The following is a 13,969-nucleotide window of genomic DNA, read 5'->3' as shown; positions in this document are numbered from 1 at the left end:
AAGAGGCCAAAAACATGACAGAGGGGCTGGGGCACCTTTTCAATGAAGACTGTCTGAGAAAGCTGGTTCTCTTCAGCCTGGAGAGACCCTATAGCAGCCTTCCAGTACCTAAAGGGGCCTTTAGGTAATGTTTTAAAACTAAAAGAGGGTACTTTAAAATTAGATATAAGGAAGACATTCTTTCCTTTGGGGGTGGTGGTCAATGGAACAGGTTGCCCAGAGAAGTTGTGGCTGACCCATCCATTGCCCCTTTGTGGCCAGAAGCCTCCCGTGCCAAACCAAGCTGGAGACCCCCCCTGCAAAGTTGCTGTTTAACCTCATCTTTTCTGCATGGGGCGTCCTCTGCACCACAGAGCCCAATCTCAGCTTCCGCTTTGCCACAAGCGTTCTGCATGGGCGCTACAGGGCCTAACTCTCCCATGTCCTGCCCTGGCTCTGCCATCCTGCTGGGCAGGGGAGAGGGTGGTGAGAACAAAGGGATGAATTTGGGTGTGGAACGTGGGGCCTGGCAGAGACAAGGAGTCGAGGGAGAGGACAGGGTAAGGAGGCAAAGGCAGCACGAGCGGTGGTGTTGGTGCGGGGCCACGTTTGTGCCAGGAGCATGAGTGGGCATCAGGTGGCAGGAGGCGAGGGTGATACTGTAAAAGCCAGTCAAAGGAACTCTCTAAGACTCAATTTGGAGTTTTAGAAAGCAGGCGTTCTTTCATTGAGGTGCTGGACTTAGTGGGGATCACTCCACCTAGTGTGCTTACAGAACTGTTTGAGCTATAGGGGTTATATACAATCAAAACATACATGTTAATCAGATTTCCCCAAAACATATTCATACTATTTCCTGTAACTCATTAAAATCAGTAAATGTCTCTGACCCATGCACATTTGTTTCCACTGGTGGTCTTTCAGGGGTCTCTGGTGGTCATCGGTAGTCTTCCTCACTATGTTCGTTAGTTGAATCCAGTTCTTGCCCATGCTCAAGCCATCTAAATCTTTCTTCTCTTCTTCTTTCATCTTAGGCATGCATACAAAGCTTAGTTGCTTACACATCCAAGGATATACGCATAGCATGAGTTCCTCGCCTAATCTTCTGACACATCCTCTAGGCATGGGTCAGCTTGCCCTCATTCTGAGATACAAGTCTGGAGGCTCTTATAGATAAAGCTGACTAATTAGTGAGTAAGCTAACATCAGGGATGAAAGTTTCTAAACTTCCTTCTGTCTAACAAAACCTAGTAAATGTTTCACCTATCTGCCAATGAAGCTTTTCAAATTTGATGCCATTGTTCTGTCAAGGAAGAGACCATTTTTCCTTTCAGCTCGCTATCGAGAGGAGGCCAGGAAGCGCCTCCCAAGGCCGCTCCTGCCAGCAGAGACAAGGCCGGGGCCGAGGGGAGGGGAGGAGGCTGGAAGGGCGGTGGTGAGGTCCCTGCCGCTGTGCGGCCTGGTTGCCCCGCAGGAGATGTGCTGGCCGGCAGGCCTTGTGAGGTCACCCAGCGCGTCACAGAGCACCCCAAGGCAGCAGGGATGGCACTGGAGAGGCGGGTGGCAGAGCGCAGCCAGGGGCTGGCTGTGGGTCCCCTCTGCTGCAGCCGCCTGACGGAGCGTGGCAGGAGGAGGGCAGGCAGGGCTCGTGGCAACCACGCTCACGGTTGCCTTGCCACAGGGTGCTGCAGAGCTTGGGCAAGGCCACCACAGCCCCAGCCCCTTGCAAGGCACCGCAGCTGCTGGGACAAAGGCAGATCCTGATATAGAGCCAAAAGAAAAGGAGGTCATTGGTGAATAAGCTGAACAAGACTGGACCCAGTACTGACCCCTGGGGGACACCAGCAACTACAGGCCTCCAACTAGACTCCACACCACTGAGCACAACCCTCCGAGCTCTGCCATCCACCCAATTATCAGTCCACCTCACTGTCCACTCAGGTAGGCCATGCTTCCTGAGCTTGTCTATGAGGATGTTATGGGAAACAGTGTCAAAAGCCTTTCTGAAATCAAGGAACACCACATTCACTGCTCCCCCCTCATCTGCCCAGCTAGTCGACTCATCATAGAAGGCTATCAGGTTGGTTAAGCGTGATTTCTCCTTGGGGAATCCATGCTGACTACTCCTGATCAACATATCCTCTACATGCTTGAAGATGACCTCCATGACTAGGTTCCGTTGCGGTACATTCCAGAATGTGCAGTTTCTTGTGAAACTCTTGGATTTGGTGAATAAATGTCATTGCATTTTCCAAGGAGAAGAGAGCCTCTCTTTCCCACCTTGTGATGCTCTGCATCAGGGGCAGAACAGCTCCATACATGACAGCAGGCTTGGACCGGACTGCAGGAAGAGCAACCAGGAGGAAAAGAGCCTGGGCACAACCAGGAATGCCATATGAGCCGGCAGTGCTAAACACGGATATGGTCATGTCCACACTGGGCTGCACTAGGAGGAGTGTGTCCACCCAGGCAAGGCACTTCTCATCTTCCATGACTGCACACTGGTGTGGCCCTAACTGGAAGAGTCTTTCCCAGTATGAGGCTCCTTTTCTGAAGGAATAGTGAGGAATGGAGAGGGTTCACAGGAGGTGTGCCAAGACAGGGCTAGGGGTCATGCGTGTGGAGGCTGAGAGCCCTGCGCTTCCTAGGCCTGGTGAAGCTCAGGCTCAGGGCACTCTTGTAGGAGCTCCTGAGAGCTGGAAATCTGCTTTCAGAGATGATGGCCCATTTTGGGTAGGGAGAAAGAACGTGAGAAAGGAAAGCCACCACAATCTGCCGTTTTGGAGGTCCAGCATGGTGATGAGGAGAAAGAAATGGCACTCCAAGGGCAGTGCTGTGGTGACTCAGAGGGAGTCTGGATCAGCCGATGGCTTTGCGTTTCAAGTCAAAGACAGTGAGCACAAGCAGTTCCTAGTATGGGTAGGGAGGTGCTGCAGTGGGGAAGCAGGTTGGATGTCCCCAGGCTGCAGGGAAAATGGTTCAGGCATGGGGCAGGACAGGACAACCTGTGGGGAGACGTCCAAGGGCACTGACAGGGCTGGAAGGCCCTGACAGAGCAGAGGTCTTTGTCCCCTTGGCTCTGACTGCTGTCTCTGCCACTGGGGCCTATGAGACGACACACTGTGCTCCTGGCACTGAAACCATGTGGCCTCCCTGCAGCCCTGTGCACTGGTGTTGTACTGTTGTCCTTTAGCTGCCATCACACAGCCGAGATCCCACTGCCCCTTGAAGAGCAGCATGAGGGACAGAAGCTCTCTTCCCAGAGCTGGGTGTCAGGCCTTGGTGTTTGCTTTGATAAAACACATGAAGGTTTTCCTCGGCATCAGGGCCACCTTTACTTTGCCTTTGCCTGCCTGTCATCACTGCCTCCCATTTCCTTCTCTAACAGGTCCATGGGGGAGCTGTGGTGGTAATGGCCCCCAGTGGGACCAATTAACACTCCCAGAAACTTCAGCATTTCTTCTGGCCTTCCCTTCTTGTGCGCCCGGCGCTATCTCCTCTCAGGACCAGAGGTCCACGGACTCAGCACCAAATAGACCCTGGGGCTCAGTACAATGCAGAGAGCCCTCCTGTGCCCTCCTTCTGCCCAGCAGTTCCTTCAAGGCTTCAGGGCTTGTACATCTAAGTGGGGAGATTTCGGGAGGGTAGCGAATGAGGCAGATTTCAATGAACAGTTGATAACAAGAGAGTTTTCCCTTCAGGTTGGATTCTTTCTTGATGTATTTCAATTCTCTGCCCTCTCCCTTTGCTATTGATCCAGAGGGTCTCCTAAGGAGGCCTGGTCAGCTTGGAAAAGCGGTCCCTTGAGGCCAGACAGTCTGTGGGCAACCTTGCTCCTCACCTCCCCAGCCCCACCATTTCTCTCAGGAGCCACCTGGGACTTGCAGCACTTCTCCTCCCATCAGACTTCTCCAGTCGGGGCTGCAGCTGCATGTTACAGCTCCTTTGCACCAACTCCCAGACCTTTTCCCCACAGAACTGCCTGCACGCAGGCACAGAAGGATTGCTCCCCATTGAAAACCAACCAAAGTTAAGTGTGATGCAGTTCAGTAAAACACTCTCCTCAGCTGTGTGCCCAGTGCAAGCTGCAGCTAATGACGGTCACCTTCCACAAGGGATGGCCATACAAGAACTGTTTCAGACAGAGTGTTTGAGGTGATGAACATGCGCTCTTTTTTAAATTTTATGTATTTATTTTTATTTTCTTTCCTATGTTGGAATAGTTTGTTCACCCTTCCAGGCAGACCTTGCTAGGTTCAGAGGCCCCTCTGGACTGAGGCTGGGAGCTGTCAAGAGGACCTGTGGGAGACCGGAGGCCCTCAGGAGCTGCAAGTGGAGGCTGGGCAGCGTGTCTCGGATCATCAACACTGGCCATTATTAACTATTAAAACAAAGGAAAACAAAATCACAAAAATCGTAAAAGCGGAAATGTGCATCAATCATAAACTATCAATGCTTTAGAAGTTTGCCTTTATTTCTGTTTAGTTTTGTTTTATTTATTTTTTTTTTTAATTTTTATTGACATTTCAAAACATTTCTAGTATTGTTAGGCCAACACCATTAAATAAGATCATTCTGCATCTTGTACAAAGCCCTGTGACCCGCCCCCCCCTCCCCACCCCCAATCTTATCTGCCCATGCAAGGTCCATGACAATTCACAGTCTTTGCAGGAAAGTAAATAACACTGAGATTTTGACCTCGCTGCACAGATGGAGGAAATCAGGGCCATGAACCTGCATGCAATATTCATTTTTCCAGGTGAAAGGAAAGTGTGGCAAAAGTAGAAACGATGCTCAGCTGTCCTTTAGGGCCAGGACAGAGTATGCATTCCCTTCAGACAGGTGAAGAGACGGAGTTCACCTGCCTGGCTTTAGATGGTCCCCTACAGCACAGGAGGATTCAGGCCCCACAGCATCTCCTCTGTCGCCAGCAGAAATTGGGCCTGAGGTCAAAGGACCACAAGGCATGTTGGCAGGGACCTCAGGAGGCCTGCAGCCCACGTTGTCACAAGCACAGCCAGAACAGGCTGTTCAAGGCATGATCCTGTTGCATTTTGCAAAACCAGCAAAGATGGAGACTGCACAGCCTCCAGGTGACGCCTGGCTGAGCTCATGGTGAAAAGGCTTTTTGCCTTCTCTCCAGCCTGAAGCTCTCCTCTTTCAGCTTCACAGCTGTTGTCTTTTGTCCTCCCACCCTGAACCCAGCTGAAGATCCTGGCTCTGCATCCTCCACAACCCCCTCAGAGCTACAGCCAGAGGAGGTCCCCCTCGTCCTGCCCTTCTCCAGGCTGGACAAGCCCAGCACCCTCAGCCTCTCCTCACAGGCAGAGTGCTCCAGAGCATCTTGGGGGCCCTGTGCCAAACCCGCTGCAGCTTGCTGACATCCCTCCTGTCCTGGGGACCCAAAATCTGGATGCCGTCTTCCGGATCATCCCTTCCCTGTATCCCCTGGCCTTTCCCGGCTCACACAGCCCAGGATGCTGCTGGCTGTCCTTGCTTGGTACAATTCCGTTGTTATTATTCTCCCTTCCTTTTCTGTCCCCTTCAACAATTTTCACCTCAACCAACAATTTCTTTCCGTTTTCTGGTTCTCTCCCATATCCCTGAGCTCAGAGGAGAGGGAGCTTTTTGGCAAAGACTAAGGCAGGAATGCGGCACTGAGTCCCTCAGCCCCATCTGTGCCCGCTGCTATGAAATGACCTCTTTGGCACTGAGGAGACGTGGGGGGGTGCCTCCCATGACTGGCGTGTTGGAATGGAAGGTACACGGACTCTTTAGGAAGGACAGGCTAAGGACACGAGGAGGGGGCATCGCCCTCCCTGTCAATGAGCAGCTGGAGTGTCTGGAGCTCTGCCTGGGGACAGATGTGCCTTAGGGAGGTTCTTGGGTGCCCCTGTAATGCTTTTATACCCCAGGGAGGTTCCTAGTGCTCCAGAGAAAGCCTTGGATGCTCTGTGGAGATGCGTTCGGTTCCCAGAGACATATCTGTGTACCCCAGGGAGGTTTTAGTGAACCATGGGGAGGGGCTGGAGGTCCCCATGGGGGATCTCGGCTATCCCTTGAGGTGCTTGTGTACCCTGGGGAGACGGTTCTGAGTTCCGTGTCAAGACTTGGGTGTCCAGGGCAATCTTTGTTTGTACCAGGAGGTGCTTGTGTGTCCTGGGGAGATGTTACAATGCTCAAAGAAGATGCCTGGGTGCCCCGGGGGCATGTCTGGGTGCTCCAGGGACACGCCTGGGTGCCACAGTGAGTGCGTTATTGCTCCAAATAGATGCTTGGGTGTTCTCAGAATGTACTTGGATGCCTCTGGGAGATGCTTGTGCGATCTGGGAATTTCTTGGGTTCATAAGGGATTGCTTGCACACCCCAGGGACAGGCTTTGTCATCAATGGGAGGAACCTGGGTGTCCCACAAAAGTGCATGGATGCTTTGTGGAGATGCTTGGGTGCTCCACAGAGATTCTCACGTGCTCAAGGAAGGTTGTCTGGGTCAAGCAAGGAGATGCTAGCGTGCCCTGGAAAAATGCTTGGGGATTCCAGAGGGATCCTTGGGTCCTCCAGGAAAGTGCTTGTGTTCCCCAGGGAGATGTTTGTCAGGTTTCTCCAAGGAGGTACTTCATTGCTGTGTGGAGATGTTTGGGTCCTGCAAGGATTTTCTTGGGTGCCCCATGGAGATGCTTGGGTGCCCACGGTTGATGCTACTCTTCCACAGAGAGGTGCTTGGGTCTTCCAAGAAGGTATTAGATAGAAGTATGGAGATGCTTGGGTGCTTGAAGGATATTCTTCTTATTTAGGGTAGATTCTTGAATGCTCTAGGTAGATGCCTGATATCTCCAAGGAGGTGCTTATGTGCCCTGTCACGATGCGTGGGTGCCCACGGGGACATATTATGACCCTTCTAGGTGCTTGTGTACCACATGGAAGCTCTTGGGTGCCAAGGGAGGTGCTTCCCATCTCCAGTGAGATATTTGTGTGCCCCAGGTGGTGTTTTGGAGCCCTGGGGAGATGCTTGGGTTCTCCACTCAGATGTGGGAGTGCGGTGGGGAGACCCTTGGGTACTGCCATGAGGTGCTTGAGTGTTCCAGGGAGGTACTTCTGTGCTGCAGGGAGATGCTTGGGTGACCTGGGGAGAATTTGGATGCTCCAGAGAGGTGTTTGTGTGCCTCAGGGATATGTTTATGTGCTCTGGGGAGAAACTTGTTTGACCTGGGAGTATTCTTGGGCTCTCTAGGAAGCTGTTCAGTTCCTCTGAGAAGACACTCGGAAGCCCCAGGAGGTGGTTGGGTACTGCAGAGAGCAGTTTGTGTGGTGCAGGGAGGTGCTGGAGTGCTCCACTTGTGCTGCTGAGTCCCTTAGAGAGCTGCTTGGTTGCCCCTGTGAGATTCTAGGGTGACTCTGGATGAAATTCTGACTCACAAGCAGGTGATTCCGGTCCCAAGCAAGGTGCTTGGTTGTCCCAGGAGGTGCTTGTGTACCATGAGAAAAAGCTTACAGACCCTGAGGAACTCCTTGGGTGCTCCAGGAAGGTGCTTGGATTCTCCAGGGAGATGCTTGTGTACCCAGGGAGATGTTTGGCTTACCCAGGGCGACGTGTGGTTTCTCCAGAGAGGTGCTTCATCGCTGGAGGGAGATTCTTGGCTGCTTGAAAGATATTCTTGGGTGACCTTTGAAGATCCTTGGGCACCTACAGGTGTTGATCTGGTTGCCTAGGGAGGTGTTTGGTATACGAAGGAGATGCTCTCAAGCATATCCTTAGGGCACCTAAACACCTCACTGGAACACCAAAGCCTCTCTTTGTATTATCCAAAAAACTCCCCAGGGAAGCCAAGCACCTCCCTGGAACACTCAAGCACCTCATGGCAGTACCCAGGAATCTCAAACCCACACTCCTACATCTGAGTGGAGAACCCAAGCATCTCCCCAGGGCTCCATACCACCACCTGGGGCACACAGACATCTCACTGGAGATGGGAAGCACCTCCCTTGGCACCCAACAGCTTCCATGGGGTGCACAAGACGCTCCTTAGGTCATTCAAGTATGTCCCCGTGGGTACCCGGGCATCCCCCAGGGGACACAAACACCAACGTGCAGGAGCCAAGCATCTCCCCACAGCCCTCCAGCATCTCCCTGGAGCCAAGCACCACACAGAAAGCACCCAACCATCTCCCTGGAGCACCCAAAATCCTCCCTGGAGAAACAGAGCTTTGCCCTGGATCAAACAAGCCTCTCCCTTGGGCACACAAGCACATCTCCTAGGGTACACAAGCATCCCCAGATAGCACTCAAGCATTTGTCTGCAGCCACCAAGAAACTTTCAGGATCACCAGTCCATCCTCCTGGGACATCCAGGAAACTCCCTGCATCACCCAGGTGTCTTCTTGGAGAAACCAAACATCTCCCTGCGCACCCAGGGAGCATCTGGATAGAGCAGCTAAGAAGCCTGGGGAGCAGCCAGAATATTCTTGGGATAGCGAAGAATCTCCATGGAGCAAGAAAGCATCTCCTGAGGCACCCAGGCATCTCAGGGGAGCACACAAGCATCTCCTCTGCACTCACCAGCACATCCTTCAAGTTTCCTGGGCCATTCAGGCTCACACTGCGCTTCAGCCCCTGCTCCATCGCACACTCACCTCCCTGTCCTGCCCTGCTCCGCCCTCAGAGCTGCTGCCAGGGGCTTCCATCCCCACTGGGGCCTGCCCGCACCCCTGGCCCTTTATCCCAGCTGGGCTGCCGTGTCACGGCCCCACTGTGACACCTGGGTGACACAGCCACCGCTGCCTCCTGCCCACTGGGACACCTCGATCACACAGCCACCGCTGCCCTCCTGCTCACCAAGGTTTCTCCTTTCAATACCCAACCACCTCTGTGGGACACCAAAGAATCTACAAGGCTACTCCCTCATCCCCTGGGGACACCCAAAAACATCCTGGGAGCACCCAACTCTCTCCACAGCACACACTACCGTATTCCCAGGGAAGCCAAGCACCTCCAAGAATGTCCCACGACATCTAAGTACCATTCTGGAGAACCCAAGCAACTTCCTGGGGCACTCAGGCATCTCCCCAGAGAAAGCAAGCAGCTTTATGGAGCACACAGTACTCGCTGGAGCTCTCCAGTTTCTGTCCAGGGCACCCCAGCACCTCCAGAGAAAAGAAGGCACCAACCGGGAGCACCCAAGCAGCTCCCTGCAGCACCTGACTGTCTCCCTGGACACACAAGGATCTCTCTGGAGCACTCAATCTTTAAGAGTTTTCTGCATCTTAATGGTTCAAAAAGCACCTCTCTGAAGCATGCCAAGACCTCTCTGGAGTACCCTATCTTCTCCCTGGGGCACCACGTAGATCCTCAGGACACCCAAGCATCACCCTGTGTCACCCATCACATCCTTGGTACAAACAAGCACCTTCCTTGACACCAAAACATAGCCCTGGAGCACCCGTGCCTCTTCCTGGAACACCCAAAGATCTCCCCAAGACATCCAAGCATCTTCCCAGGACACCCAAAATCCTTCCTGTCACCGCTGGGGCTGAACGTCTGCAACACCGTTTGTGCAGCAGACACTTGGTTCCCGTTGTGCTGTGGGACTGCTCAAAGCCAGCCCCTGCTCGAGCAGCTGCTGAGCTCCAGCCCCTGCTCAGGCTGCAGCAGGACTCTGGCCCTGCTCAGCCTCGCACACCGCTTCAGCCCCTGCTCCATCGCGCACTCACCTCCCTGTCCTGCCCTGCTCTGCCCTCTGCTGCCAGCTGCCAGGGGCTTCCATCCCGACTGGGGCCTGCCTGCATCCCTGGCCCTTTATCCCAGCTGGGCTGCCGTGTCACAGCCCCACTGTGACACCTGGGTGACACAGCCACCATTGCCCCCCTGCCCACTGGGACACCATTCTTTGGACTCACAGCTTTGTCAGTGACACAAAATGTGTCAGATTCACCTCGAAGAAAAATATTTCCGGCATCTTCCATAAACTTCACAGGTTATGAATACCAAATAATTCTTGAAGTTGTAATTAAAAGTGTTGTTTTTCTTATTTCTTTCTTTGCTTCCTGTCCACGTTTAGCAAGTTTTCCTTTTCTTGTTAAAGGTCCACACATATGTCTTTCTCCTTCTCTAGTTTGGAAAGTTCTCATAGAAAGAGATCTTCCATTTCCAGCTGCTTGCTCTACTCTTCTGTTAAGAGGAATCCTCCTGGTTTGTGTCTTGTCCTTGCCTCTGGATTTGCTTGGCCAGCTTTGTGTCTCAGCACTTCTGCTGAGCCTTCACCAGCTCCATTGCCCTTCTTTAGCACAAGGCAAAGCAGAGGACTTGAGGTGAGCAGCCTTGGGCCTGCTGAGGGACCTGCTTGGAGGATTCCTTTGGGATATGGCCCTGCAGAGAGGAGGGGTGCAGGGAGATGGTTGATGTTTGAGCATCAACTGATAGAATGGACTGGCTTGGAAGCGACTTTCAAGGTCATCTAATTCCACCCCTCCTCCCATGTGCAGGGACACCTTCAACCAGACCAGTCAGAAATTCCACTGAACAAGGGCCTCCCTTAGTGCCTGTAGAGTCCTGACACTCCTCACGCTGTTATCGTGTGAGAGTCACCACCATCAGGGTGAGCCATCAGCACCCAACCATGAACAGGAGACAAAAGGGAGCTTCAGGGCAGGGGGACCTTGGGAATGTCCAGCCTTCAGCCAACAGAAACCCCCTGGAGGTGGCAAGGAGACGTGGCCAGTGCTGCACGTGGGGCAGAATACCTGCATCCATCAGGGCAGGGTTGGACGTGAGCAGCTGAGGGGGGACCCTGAGGAGAAGGCGTGGGTGCTACGAGGACACCATAGGAGCCAGTGGGACATGCTGACAGGGAGCGGGGCTACACCAGGGGCAAGGGGGGCCACCCAGACCCTTACCCACTGTGCCCTGACCCAGGAAGAGCCCTGAGCCCTGCTGGAGGGACAGGATCTCCCTTTCCAGGGTCTGGAGTCAGGGCCGGACTTCTGTACTTCATGGGACAAATCATGGTTTCCTCAGCACCAGGGCCACCTTTCCTGGGCCTTGGTCTCCCCGCCATCACTGCCTACACTTTTCTGCTCTAACAAGTCCATGGGGAGGCTTTGTCAGTAATGTCCCTCAGTGGCACCGTTAACACTGGGAGAGGCTTTGCAGTTTGCATCAGACTTGGACTACTTGAGAAGCTGCTTCAGCCACCCACGAGCAGCTCCTGTGCCAGGCGCAGCAGGGCTGGGGGCACTGCGTGCAGCTGGCATGGGGAGAGGAGAGGAGAGGGAGAGAGGTTCAGGGCAGCCTGGCATAGAAAGGCAGGGGAGAGCTGGCAGAGGGAGAAATCCTCACAGCCACCTCCCCACGGTAAGTGTCTGGGTGCAGGGCAATGCCGCTGCGCACCCTGCCAGGCTCTCCTGGAGCTGGCACAGCCCTCAGGCGATGGCAGCTGTCAGGAGGACGCTCGGTGTTGGAGTTGAAGGGCACGCAGGGCTTGTGTGCTGCAGGGTGAGCGTGCAGGGCCCGAGGGCTCCCTTGTCTTGGGGCCGGCTGCAGGCTGTGCAGCCGGGGGTGCAGGCAGGGGTGCCCAGGGCTGTGGTGCAGAGCAGGGTCCCTGCTGTGCCCCAGGGGCTGTGTGGCGGGGCAGGGCCTCTGCCGCCAGCCAGGCTCAGCACTCAGCCTGCCCGGGGAGCTGCCCAGGGGCTGCGGGGAGAAGCTGCGGCTGGAAGGAGCCCCCCTGGCACGGCATGGCACGGCATGGCAGGGCAGGTTCCTGCTGCTGCCCAGAGCCTGCTGCCTGGGGCAGGCTGCTCACAGCCCCACACCTCCCCAGGGCACTGCACAGCAGAAATGCCCACCAAGAGCTACCTGAAGGCAGTGCACTTTTAGAATCTGCTTCATTTTCCTGCCCATGTGCTGAGGCAGAAGGATGGTAATGGAGTAGGAACATCTGTACTAGAGACTAAGGCTCCTTGAGCATTGCTGCTGCTCTGAGGCACCTCACACACCTCAGCGTACAGACGGTATCGACATCACCTTTGTTATTTCTTAGGGAATTATTTGACCTTCTCCTCATGTCCTGCATCAGGGACATGTCCCTGGCCTGTGGACTTCTCAGATCACTCCGGGTTCCCTCTTACCTGCTGCTGTAGACTAGGACTGACTGCAGCACAGCCCACAGCACAGCCCCCTGCTTCTTGTGGCAACCTCAGAGCACCAACCAGAGAAAAGACAAGGAGCGGCAGAAAGATCGTCCTGAAATGCATGAGGCAGTATGTTGTTTGTGTGGTGTTTGTTGAGACATGCAATGAATTTTCATCAGAAAAGTCCTTAAATTTTACACAGTCTTTGCTTCTTTTGGACAGGCTCCCTTGCTCCGAGGCAAGAAATGTGTAACAGCAGCTCCATCACCGAGTTCCTCCTGCTGGCATTTGCAGACACGCGCGAGCTGCAGCTCCTGCACTTCGTGCTCTTCCTGGGCATCTACCTGGCTGCCTTCCTGGGCAACGGGGTCATCATCACTGCCATAGCTTGCGACCACCGCCTCCACACCCCCATGTACTTCTTCCTCCTCAACCTTGCCCTCAACGACCTGGGCTGCATCTCCACCACTCTTCCCAAAGCCATGGCCAATTTCCTCTGGAACACCAGGGCCATTTCCTATGTGGGATGTGTTGCACAGCTCTTTCTGATAATCTTTTTCAATTTAGCAGAACTTTCTCTTCTCACTGTCATGTCTTATGACCGCTACGTTGCCATTTGCCAGCCCCTGCACTATGAGACCCTCCTGGGCACCAGAGCCTGTGCCACCATGGCAGCAGCTGCCTGGGGCAGTGGTTTTCTCCACGCTGTGCTGCACATTGCCAATACATTTTCACTGCCTCTCTGCTGTGGCAATTCCCTCAACCAGTTCTTCTGTGAAATCCCCCAGATCCTCAAGCTCTCCTGCTCAGACTCCTACCTAAGGGAAGTTCAAGTTCTTGTGGTTACTGCTTCTGTGTTTGGGGGGTGCTTTGTCTTCGTTTTACTGTCCTATGTGCAGATCTTCAGGGCTGTGCTGATGATTCCCTCACAGCAGGGACGGCACAAAGCCTTTTCCACGTGCCTCCCTCACCTGGCTGTGGTCTCCCTCTTTATGAGCACAGTCATTTTTGCCCACCTGAAGCCCCCCTCCATTTCCTCCCCTTCCCTGGATCTTGTTCTGGCACTTCTGTACTTGGTGGTGCCTCCAGTAGTGAACCCCTTCATCTACAGCATGAGGAACCAGGAGATCAAGGTTGCCATGTGGAAAGTGATGTCTGGGTGTTTTTCTTGAGCAATAGATTGCCCGCCTCCTTTTGTAAATCACTCCTAATATTACTCATGATAGACGAAGTCAATGGGTCTTATGCTCTTGTGTTGTTGCTGGTTTTTTCCAATTTTATTTTCTCAAATGTTGTCCACAAAGAAATATAATTCTTCATTTTGGTTATGTATTTAAACCAATTCAAGTGCCTCTTTGTCTTATGTCCTTCCTCTGAGGCCTTTTCTGTGGCTGCAGGTACAGTGCCTGTGTGCAGAGGTGGAGGAGAAAGTCGTGGCCCAGCAGTCCAGCCTGGCAGCACCAGCTCTGGGTCCATGCAGAGCTGCTCTCCTGCCACTGCCACCCTTTCCTGCTGAGCCCTGCTGGCGGTGTAAGGCCTGGCTGCTCTTGTAGCTTGGTGCCAGTGCTGCTGTGTGGCCGTGCTGGGACCGCAGGCAGGGACAGGCAGTGGGCACTTGAGTGACACAGCTGGCTTCCAGAACAGCATTTCCCTCCTAAAAGGGCCGTGCCTGAACGCTCACGTCATCTCTCGGAGTTGCCGTCCCATCAGAATTTGCTCAAAGATGTGAGAAACTAAGTTGTGTTTTTGCAGTAGAGAACTAATTTTCTGTATTCCAATGTAGTTGTGTGGTCATAATAAGGAGAAATGTTATGTAATTAATTGGCAGTAGCGGGCCTCACTGTTCCAAAATAAGGTGGAAGCTTGAG

The 13,969-nt window shown here is 53.6% G+C and overlaps 1 protein-coding gene across 1 annotated transcript; it reads left to right on the top strand.

Moving 5' to 3' along the window:
* Positions 1-12,346: 12,346 nt before the first annotated feature.
* LOC136787366 (olfactory receptor 14C36-like) lies at positions 12,347-13,682 on the top strand. The gene has a single exon (XM_066984546.1). It carries the CDS (start codon positions 12,347-12,349, stop codon positions 13,271-13,273), a length of 927 nt encoding a protein of 308 aa, XP_066840647.1. The 3' UTR covers positions 13,274-13,682.
* Positions 13,683-13,969: the final 287 nt, after the last annotated feature.

Source organism: Anser cygnoides, chromosome 29, assembly GCF_040182565.1.
Source record: "Anser cygnoides isolate HZ-2024a breed goose chromosome 29, Taihu_goose_T2T_genome, whole genome shotgun sequence".
In the NCBI taxonomy this organism is placed as follows: domain Eukaryota; kingdom Metazoa; phylum Chordata; class Aves; order Anseriformes; family Anatidae; genus Anser; species Anser cygnoides.
This window is presented reverse-complemented; position numbering and strand designations above follow the sequence as displayed.